The 11,540-nt window shown below is 37.1% G+C and overlaps 1 protein-coding gene across 1 annotated transcript; it reads left to right on the forward strand.

The window, feature by feature from the left end:
• The first annotated feature begins 402 nt into the window (after nucleotides 1-402).
• Nucleotides 403-858, forward strand: LOC100021981 (interleukin-1 receptor-associated kinase 1-binding protein 1-like). Its single transcript, XM_016425502.2, has one exon. The coding sequence runs from the start codon at nucleotides 433-435 to the stop codon at nucleotides 841-843; it is 411 nt and encodes a 136-aa protein (XP_016280988.2). The 5' UTR covers nucleotides 403-432; the 3' UTR covers nucleotides 844-858.
• Nucleotides 859-11,540: the final 10,682 nt, after the last annotated feature.

Consider the following 11,540-nt stretch of genomic DNA (forward strand, 5'->3'; position numbering starts at 1 on the left):
AAGTCTCTGCTCAATTTTGCCAGGATGAGAAACATGCTTTAGCCACCATGTACCCACTGTCACATATGTATAATTGAAAATGTGTTACCCAAAAGAAGAGCTACACCCCTGCGCGAGACTGAAGACTCTAGGGTTGGGCTCTGGTCCTCGCCCGCTTCCCTTTTTCCCTACCAGGACACCTTAAGCTGCTGTAGCCATGGGAACCTAAGATCAGCTCCCATGCCTTGGCTGCAGGCTACCTTTAATCGGGTGTTCGCCAAGCTGGCGCCACTACGATAGGATTCAGGATGGCTTCTCGGGCGCCGCTGGTGAGACCCTGCTGAACCTCAACAGCCATTTGTCCCTATGCGTGCCCCGGCTTCAGCCCTGTCCTCAACTCCACCCCTGGCCCCAAATCCGCCCTGTGAGGTGCACGTGAGGGGCTCAGCAGAAATGTCCTGTGTTCCCAACTGGGCCCTGGTTACGGTGAAGGTCAGCAGCACCAAAAACTCGGCCTCTGAGGCCAAGAACAGAGTGAGCCGCTGCCTGGACTACATCACACAGAACCTGCAGAAACCAGACGTGCAGGCAGAAAATATAACTGTGACAAAGGATATTAGTAGAATAGGAAATGCTTATCACATGGAAGCAGAGGTCAGCATTATATTCTCCGAATTCGAAAAAATGCAGGATATTTGTAATCTTTTCGTGGAAAAACTAGATAGTTCTGTTATTATCAATCCTCCTCACTTTAACATACACCAGGAGTTATTGAGAATCTTAGACGTCAAGTTTGTCTCTGTGCTGTTGGAAATGCATGGCGAAAAGCTCAAGAAGTATGTCAGCTTGTTGGTCAGTCACTAGGAAAATCTTTATTAATCAAAGAAGAGGAAATAAAAGAATGGGAAGGGCAGATAGACAATCAGCAATTATCTGACCTTGCAAGTTCTCTAAGTATGCAACAGAAAATCCAAACTGCAACTATATATGTTTCTTCCAGGGTATTTTTAAACTTCGAGGTTAAGAAAAAGGAAAAGAAGAAAAAGATTTGAAATTCTTTATAACCACACATTTTTTGGTTTTGTATCTAAATACTCAAAATCATGATTAAATTTGTATAATTTATATAAATTTGTTCTTTATATTATAGTTAATATTTTATATAGGATGCTAGATTTTATATGAGCTAAAAAAAATGAGCCCTATCAATTTTCAGTACAATATTATAAATTTGTCTGCATGGCTCCCAGATTCTACACTATAGTCCTAAACCACCATAACTAAATACTTGATAAAATATTAAATGAACTTAAAAATAATTGAAAATCAATTAAAAACTAAGTAACATCATTTTTTTAATTCACTGATTGTTGCACTTACTTAATATGGAACACAAGTATACACTATTAGACTTGCATTTTGTATTAAAGGGATAGACAGTACCACTTCACGAAGAGCTTATTTTTTTTTTTTAAATGTCAACCACAGTTAGGCTACAACAACTATGAAAGTGAGTATAAGGTTAGAGTCAGGCTTAAAGAATGGCCTAAGTGAGCAGTTTTCTATAAGAGGCACAACTGTAGCTTTAGTTATAGGGAAGAAAATGATGCAATAAGGTAGGCAAATGAGCTTTTTCAAAAATTTGACTATTTAAATTGCAACAGTTGGGGGATGAAACTTCATTTAGAGATCCTTAAAACAATTTTTACCAAATTGGAAAAACTAGGATCAAGAGAAAAAACAAAACAAAACAAAACAAAGTTTGTATTTTATATAAATGACTGATGTGTAGTGGTTTTAGCTACAAGATACAATAAATATATTTGAAGAATAAAGGAAAAAAAAAAGAAGAGCTATATTTCCCAGGACCCCACTGACTTCCTGTTGTTACAAGACAGAGGATATTAGGCAAGGACTGGGAGAGTCCCGCCTCTCTTTTTTGGCATGCAACCAGCAGTAATGATGGTCAATGGGGATTTTGAAAATGTCTAAACAGCCATGGGCATGTGTTTTTTTATTTTATATCCCCTTTATTCCTTGATTTCTACTGATCATTTAATAAACCCCCTAAAATATAATATTTTATTATTAAGATAAATTTCAATTTTTACAGATAGAGATCAATTTGGGAAGTCCATACAGTTACAGTACAGATTGAGTCTGTTTGTTCATCACCTGAGTCATCATATCCTCTAGCTCAAGAGTCAATTAGAGGACTCTTCATCATCTCATTGGACAAAGACCTCAGGGATAAGTCAGATGTGATAAGAAGCCAACATAAAGCTCCTACACCATTCACTAAAAAGAGTGAGGACTAATATTGTCCTGTCCATGTGTTCTTAACCCATGGAGAATCTATAAACATTTTTAGGTTGTTAATAATTATAATTGAATATTTCCTTCATAATCCTATGGATTTCATTTTATATAAATTTATATAATTTTATTTTACTTTATATAAATTTGCATAATTTATATAAATTAGTGGAATTTGTTGTATTGAAACATTATTCTAAGAACTGGCCTATATGTTTCATCAGACTGACAAAAGGATCATAACACAAAATAATAGTTAAAAAATCCCTGTTCTATGTAATATCCTCATTACAGGTACATGGAGAGATGGAGGGCGTTTCTTTCACCATCAGAAAAATTGTAAACTGTACTGTAGAGATCAGAGGGTTTCATAGTTTTTTTCTTTCTTAAAGCTAATACTTAAAACAAACAAGTGTCCCTTTAGCCAGTTCAAGGATGAAGTTAATACCCTTTGAATACAAGTCTGTAGTATGAATAAATGATCATTCAAGTTAGTAATGAGAATCATAGCTAAGTTGAAGGAAGGTTTCCATGAAATTAATTTTTTGCTTTGTATTTGAATTATTCTTGCAGTCTTTGAAGCCCAAAATCTGATATACAATAAAGCATACAAATCAGGACATAAAATTGACTACTGTCAGTACACTGCCATTCTCCTAGATGAGAAAAGATGCTTAGAAAAACTGAAAAAATGTATAAATGGTGACAAGCAAATCTCATTTTGAGAATTCCTTCAGTATAACGAATAGAAGACATTTATTGGTCATATAGGTAAAGCAATTTATTTCCTTTTTGTTTTGTATCTATGATTTTTAACCTACCTATGAATGCTTTCATCAGTTGTTTTTTAAGGAAATAGAGACTGATGCACTCCCATCAGAATAAATCTGAATTTCTCATTTTGGAAGCACTGAATTAAATTTAGCTCGAGTCCTTCTATACTTTCCAAGCACCCTCAAAATGAAATTAGCCTAATGCAATTATGTGAGAGAAACTGACCAGAAATTCTAAAAATCACCCCCACCTGCCCCCTCAATGGAAATGTTTGCCAGAGAAAAAGTCACTAGGATGCATTTCAATAATGTTGAACAATAGATTAATTACACATGTACATGTGCAAGGTCCATTTAAATGGCCTGCCTAGTGTTCTCCAGGAAGCAATTGACAGTAGTTTAGGGATCTGAATTGGTATTTACTGGCATAAATTTCCAGCTGCGAAACCCTTTTGTTCAGGCTTCTTTCTTTTATGTCCTGGTGGCTCATTGATTTAAATGCATCTTCATGGGGCTTGCTTCATTAAAAATATGAAATGTCTTAAAAAGAGTCCATTTCTTAAAGGAAGATATCTGGCCAAAGAGAATGTGTTTGTGTTCTTCCTGTATATTTGGTATATAAGAGAATATTTCCGTGTTCATATAAAGAATCATATGCATTTTCCTCAATAGCAAATGACATTTTTTAAAGTGTTGAAGGAGGTGGGCAGAGAAGGGTAAAATTCCAGATGCTTTAGTATAATACTGAGGAGCATCTTGAAAAGACAGGACAAAATGCCTTCCTGTCAAGCATAAATGGAGATCTCACAAATTAGCCAGAGAAAATAATTCCTGCTCTGTACGAGATCTCATTTGGAACACTGGGTCCATTTATGGTTACCTTATTATACAAAGCCTATAGAAATGGAGATGGTACAATCTGAAAGAGACAGGGACTCAGGGACATTTCAACTGGTAGAGAGAAACTAACTTCTAGTCCTTTGAGGGAAAAGAAAGGAAATTAAAATGATATCTCCTTGAAAGGATAAAGGGATAATCCACACAATAGCAAGACAGACCCAAAGGTACTTTGAAAACTACTAAGGAAAGAAAGAGAATAACTCAAATGCTTTAAAAAAATACAAAATATATTATATAGTATGAAAACTATATGGGGACATATATATTCACTTTATAATATATTGATGAATATTAACTATTAAAAATACCATTATTGGGGGCAACTGGAGCTCAGTGGATTGAGAGCCAGGCCTAGAGATGGAAGGCCCTTGGTTCAAATGTGACCTCAGACACTTCCCAGCTGTGTGACCCTAGGCAAGTCACTCAACCCTCATTGCCCAGCCCTTACCACTCTTCTGCCTTGGAACCAATACATAGTATTGATTCCAAGATGTAAGGTAAGGGTTGTTTTTTTTTTTTAAGAAAAAAATTAAAAATAATAATAATAAAATTTTAAAATACCATTATTTAGGGCAAATTTTGAAACTAGCTCTTAAATTTATCTTCCATTTATTAATTTAAGATGTACCAATTTCAGTCATTAATTAAAAACAAAATTCTTAAAAGTACACTGATTATTCCATTTGAAAGTAATAAATTTGTAAAAGTCACATATGATATGAATTTCTTACCACTCATTGGCAATTGTCCTTTCCAAACTACACTCTGGGATGCAGAATTGTCGCTGTTTAAAAAAAATCATTAAAGGAATTAAAGCTGAATATTTTGGCTCATTAATGAGTATTTCGCTGTCCCAGTGTTGTGGGAGGGGACTTGAGGTGAACCCCAAGTTCAGGACAGATACCCTTGGCAAGAATGAAAGACTCCATAACTTAGCTGAGAAATAAAAAGATATTAATGTGGTATTCATGTTGAATTTGACCAGAAGGACAGCGTGAGTGGGACCCTGCCCTCTAGAGGGGATGGATTCTGGGGTTTATATACCCTTTTGACAACAAGGGCTACATGAATGGAATAAGGTTGGGCAGAGGTGAGGGATGTTTGTTATCTGCCTCTGGGGCTAAAGTGATGTTTTGTGTCCCAAAAACACAGGGGTTGACCAGGCATAGTTTAAGAGACAAGTAGATGTTCTAGATTATAGTCTAATGGTATCAGAAGCTGTATATCCGTATCCATCTCAAAATCTAGGGAAGAATCCAAGAGGAATATTTCTTTCAGAGGTCTTTCCTTATCATGAATCTCTGATGCCCAGAGTCACCTTTTCCTCAGTATTAACAAGAATACAAGGAAGGAAAGGAATTTTCCCACTTTCTGTTTGACCTGAAACTTACCCAGGGTCCCATACCACCAAGACAATCCATTAAGCACCTAATATCTTATATGCCAGGCACTATGCTAAGTACAAAAAAAAAAAGCAAAAGGCAATCCCTTCTCTTTTTCATTGCTTGTTCCTGCACAATATTGCAAACTTCTGTCCATAGTTCTTCAGGCATTCTATCTAACAGATGTAATCCCTTAAATTTATTCATCACTTCCACTTCATATTCATAAGAAATATTATTTAGATCATACCTGCACGGTCTAATGGTATTCTCTACTTTCTTCAATTTAGCGCTGAATTTTGCAATAAGGATCACATGATCTGAGCCACAGTCAGCTCCAGGTTTTATTTTAACTGACTATAGAGAGCTTCTCTACTTTGGGCTGCAAAGTATACAATCAATCTGATTTTGTGATGTCATTGTATAGAATCACTTTTCCAGCTGTTGAAAAAGAGTGTTTGCTATGAGTAGAGACTTTCCTAACAAAAGTCTATTAGTCTCTGTCCTGCTCCATTTTGGACTCCAAGGCCCAACTTTCCTGTTATTTCCATTTTATTTTATTTGTCTGCTTTAGTATTCCACTCCCCTGTGACAAATGTGACATTGAGGGGTGGGGAGGAAGGAGGATGTGGTTATTTTTAGCAGATGCTGTAAGCTTTCATAGAACTAATCAATTTTGTCCTCTCCAGCATCAACAGTTGTGGCATAAGGCTGTATCATCATGATGTTGATGTTGTCTTGGGTTTGATGAGATATCATTCAGATTTTATTCCAGATCTGCTTTTCTCATCCTTTTATTGACAATGAAGGCTACTTCATTTTTAAAGGGATTCTTGCCAACAGGATCACCTGAATTAAATTTACCCATTCCCTTCCATTTAAGTTCACTGACATTGAAGATGTCCATGTTTAATCTTCCCATGTCCTGTTTGACCATATCTAGCTTACCTTGGTTCATAAATTCCTATGCAATATTCTAAAACCCTTGCCTTCCATGAATCAATACTAAGTATCACTCCCAAAGTAGGAGAGAGGTAAGGTCTAGACAACTAGGCTTAAGTAACTTGCTCAGAGTCACAAAGCTAGGAAGTGTCTGAAGCCACATTTGAATCCAGGACCTCTTGTCACTAGGCCTGGCTCTCTATTCACTAAGCTACCTATACAATACTGATTTTTTTAAAATAATATTTTATTTGATAATTTCCAAGCATTATTCATTAAAGACAAAGATCATTTTCTTTTCCTCCCCTCCCACCCCCCATAGCCGACGCGTGATTCCACTGGGTATCACATGTGTTCTTGATTCGAACCCATTGCCATGTTGTAGTATTTGAATTAGAGTGTTCATTTAGAGTCTCTCCTCTGTCATGTCCCCTCAACCGCTGTAGTCAGGCAGTTGCTTTTCCTCGGTGTTTCTACTCCCACAGTTTGTCCTCTGCTTATGAATAGTGTTTTTCTCCTAGATCCCTGCAGATTGTTCAGGGACATTACACCGCTACTGATGGAGAAGTCCATTACGTTCGATTATACCACAGTGTATTAACTCTCTGTGTACAATGTTCTCCTGGTTCTGCTCCTTTTGCTCTGCATCACTTCCTGGAGGTTGTTCCAGTCTCCATAGAATTCCTCCAGTATATTATTCCTTTGATCACAATAGTATTCCATCACCAACATATACCAAAATTTGTTCAGCCATTCCCCAATTGAAGGGCATCCCCTCGTTATCCAATTTTTGGCCACCACAAAGAGTGCTGCTATGAATATTCTTGTACAAGTCTTTTTCCCCATTATCTCTTTGGGGTACAAACCCAGCAGTGCTATGGCTGGATCAAAGGGTAGACTTTCTTTTATCGCCCTTTGGGCATAGTTCCAAATTGCCCTCCAGAATGGTTGGATCAATTCACAACCCCCCAGCAGTGCATTAATGTCCCTACTTTGCCACATCCCCTCCAGAATTCATTACTTTCCTTTGCTGTCATGTTAGCCAATCTGCTAGGTGTGAGGTGATACCTCAGAGTTGTTTTGATTTGCATCTCTCTGATTATAAGAGCTTTAGAACACTTCTTCATGTGCTTATTAATAGTTTTGATTTCTTTATCTGAAAACTACCTATCCATGTCCCTTGCCCATTTATCAACAATACTGATTTTTATAGTGTCTGACTTTTCCTTTCATCACCAGACACATCTATAGCCAAGCTTCCTTTCAGTTAAGCCCAGCCACTTCATTAGTGATGGAGCAATTTATAATTGTCTTCCACTCTTTCCCAATAGTATATTGTATGCCTTCCAATCTGAGGGGTTCATCTTTTGGCCATTTTAATATTGTCCATGAGGTATTCTTGCAAAAGTCCTGGTTTGGTTGGCCATTTCCTTCTCCAGTGGATCACCCTTTCTCAGAACTCTCCACTATGACCTGTCCTTGGATAGTCTAGCACAGAATAGTTCACAGTTTCATTGAGATTCACAAGCCCCTCCACCATGGCAAGGCAGTGATTCAAGAGGCTATGAGATTTTAGAGTTCACTAGCAGTGGCTCAACAATTATGTCTACCAATAATTTCATAAGTTTGTCCTGGTCTGATGATTTAAATCACATCAGGGCAGTTAGATACCTTCTTGCCATTTCCTCACTTTCTTGGGATCCCACCTCCCTGTTAATCATTCTGCCTATTTCCATTTCAAAGATCATTTACCTTAGCAGGGAAAATAGTAGCAAAATAAGCATTGAATCACCTCACCTTCTCTCAGTTGTCTGTTATCATTGAAGTATTTTTTTTATTATAATGCTTGTGGTTTGGGTTGGTTTTGGTTTGGTTTCAGAAAGGAAATTCCTATAGATTAAAAAATGAGTCTGTGTGACTTTTCTTTTTTCTCCATGATTCCTATGCCATGAATTTTAGAACTTCATCAATGCTTTTAATTAATTATATAATTATTCCCTTTGAAAATTAAAGTGAAAAATCTTCTGTTCTGAGGAAGCCAAAATATAGATATTTTGAAGCTAGTGTAATATAGGACCAGAATGAGGTCACCTATACTCCCTCTGGGGAACTAGTGAGAGAAGGGTGTTAAAGAGCCAAAGAAATGGAGAGGGGGGAGAGGCGATCCTCTCCTCTCTTCCCTTTAGTGAAGACAGCATACATTTTCTTCCAGAGGGACAGAATATGTCTCCTCAGAGACTGGGTTGAATATGGAGGTTAAGGACTAGAGGAGAAGGTCTTAGAGAATTGACCCACTGCCTCCTTTCTTGATCTTGGCTATTGCTGAGAAGCAGGGTAACTCTTCGGCCTCTGGATTTTCCCAATCTCCCAACTGCCATCTTTGTCCCTTGAGACCTGAATTACTCCCCAGCCCTGGTCTGAAGCTAATTGTCCTCCTTGGGGAGAAAGATAAGATCCTCCCCAAATCTTCAGTCCCCTTATTTGATGTCAGAAAACAGGCAGACCTGATCTAAAAGGATAACACTTTATTCTTAGGGACACACAAGGCAGGGAGAATGGGGTTGTTGGGTGAGGAAAGGGGGAGACAGGAATCCCTATGACTGACAACTGACCTAAGTCCTGAAGGGTTCAGGCTATCTTCCTGACCCTCCTTTAGGTCAGTTATTGGGTATGTCCTTCCTCCTAAGTTTTTCTAGCTATGAGATGAAGACCAAGGACAATTTTGGGAGATAGAGAGAATCTTCTTTAATACAAAGTCCCAGTCTACTTTTTGTCTTCAACTGAAAACAGAGAGATATAGGGGTTCAAGGGAAGGTAGTCAATGTACAGAGGGATCCGCTAGCTTAGAGGTCCTCTCTCAGACCATCCACTCCAGGAGAGCTGACAAGAAGTGATCGGGCAGTTTCAACTTCCCTAGCTCATTTGTTCCTTTCTAGAATCTTGGTTCTTCTTTGCCATTTCCAGGCTTGGGCTGTTCCCTTGCATGTTAGATCTCATTTTTCTCTCTTACACTAGGAGAGATCTCATATGCCATCTAGTTCTCATTTTACAGATGAGGACATTGAAATCAAAGGATATTAAGAGATTTACTCAAGGTTGCACAACCTTGTTGATATTGTAAGTAGGATTCTTCTTATTATTCTATGCTTGGTGCTTGTTCCTTTGTACCATATTGCCTCCTTCTAAGTGAAAAGTATTAATTATGTGATAAGAAAAAATACATGTATATATATATATATATAAGTATCATAAGGGTTTCTAATGTGAGCAAGGTCCCCAAAGTAGAACCATATAAAATAGAACCACATGTCAACTAAATGTTGGTCAGAGTTTCTGAGTAGTCAACAAAATACAGCAATTATACAAAGAGAATAACTTAAATCCATAAACTTGGGAGACAATTACAGCAAAACAGAAACAGAGTTACCTCTGAGAGTAAAGAGGAGTAAAAGTGAATCACAGAGAGAATAAAAATTAAATGTGCACAGTAACTGTATCTAGACAGCACAAGTTTGGGAGCCTTGGATTAGTCTCCCTCCTTACTCTGTTTCCTCATCTATAAAATGAAATTTTACATTTTCAATTATTTTGAAAAGGTTCCTTTTTCAACTATGAAGTACTATGATGAATGTAAGCCATTTAATATTGGAGAAAGGGAATTTTACTTGTTCAAACAATCCCAAATATCATGATATAATATTACACTGGTCTAATAGTTATATGTGAGTTCTAATCCCAGCTCTGTCACTAACTAGCTATGTGTGACCTTGAGAAAATCATCTAAATCTCTATGAGCTTCTGATTCCTAATCTATAAGATAGGAGAATTGGATTCAAAGAGTCCTTACAACTTCAAAACTATGATCTATGAAAAGAAAAGATAAAAATTGATGGTAAATGTAACATTACCTTTAAATATACTAGAACACACCAGAAAATGGAGAAAAGGGCATCATGTTACAGCTTTGAAAGGGAAAATTGAACAAGCTAAGATAAGATCAAAAGAAAAGTTATAATTCATAAGAAAGATTCTTTTCCTCAGATCTATTCAGGGAAAAGGAAAGTGTACAAAAAGTGGTGAACATTTTCCAGGTCTCCCCTGAAATACTACTGATAGAGGGAGATGGGAAGACTTTAAATGAAACACTAACTAATACAGAAGCAGAACACATAATAATGTGCTCAAGGAAAAAGTGTCCCTGGAACAGAGGGGCAGACCATTAAATTTTATGAAGTCCGTCTCTAAGACACTGCAAGGATCACCCTTTTACCAAGTCCTAGCTAATAGAAGTGATTTCATATTTAACCACTGATTGGCCTTATGGATGACATGTATTTACATCATGCTGACTTTGTCAGCTACATTTATGCAAGGAATCCAATGTTAGCAAACTTTGAGTTTAGAAAAAAAAATTCTACTATATGGATGCTATGATAGCAGACTTCCCTCACTACAATGCCCTTGTGATCAATAAGGGAGGATGGGGGAGCTGGGGCTGAGGGGCAACACACTTACATGCCTGTGAGTAATAAATTGACTGACTTGTCCTCTGAGAGCTTATGTTCTTTCTTGATACCTAATTCACGATCTCCTCAGAGGCATTAGATCAGTTATTCTCAGTTAGGGAATCAGGAGAAATGAAAAAGTCCATAAAAGAAGAGCTGTTGAACATTTTGAGAAAGGGACAAGGCAGACCTAAGTAACAGAATAGCCCTAAACTCTTAGATTCTAAAAAATAGGACTTTTATCGACAAATCAAAATTGGAATGACTATAAAATGGTATTTGTAAGAATTCTGCAGGAAAAAATAATAATAAAGAATAGATAACTGCTTGAAGGCAGCATGGCAACAATTTTCAGAATGTATATGTTCCCAACTGTATCTTGAAGAGGCTATCCTCCATGAATATCTACACCAGTTTATTCCTTCCCATACTAATGGTTTAGAAGACACAAAAGTCTCTTTCACTTTAACAAAAATCAGGAAATTCAGAAGACAAAAAGAACTGCTTATTGCTGAACAGAGCCAACTTTATGAAAGAAAGAAAAATCAGTCCTTTATTGAATGTGATTCAAGATATTCTAGGAAATCCACTCCTTTCTCATAGTTTTCTTATTCTGCTGCCCCACTTACATTTAGAAGGTCCAGTGTTAGGATTCCCATATTTGAGACATATGATATACTGATCAAAGAATTGGTCCAGGAGTCAGGAACATGCAATTTGAATCCGGGCTATGATGCTCCCTG

Source organism: Monodelphis domestica, chromosome 5 (genome assembly GCF_027887165.1).
Source record: "Monodelphis domestica isolate mMonDom1 chromosome 5, mMonDom1.pri, whole genome shotgun sequence".
NCBI classification, from domain to species: Eukaryota; Metazoa; Chordata; class Mammalia; order Didelphimorphia; family Didelphidae; genus Monodelphis; species Monodelphis domestica.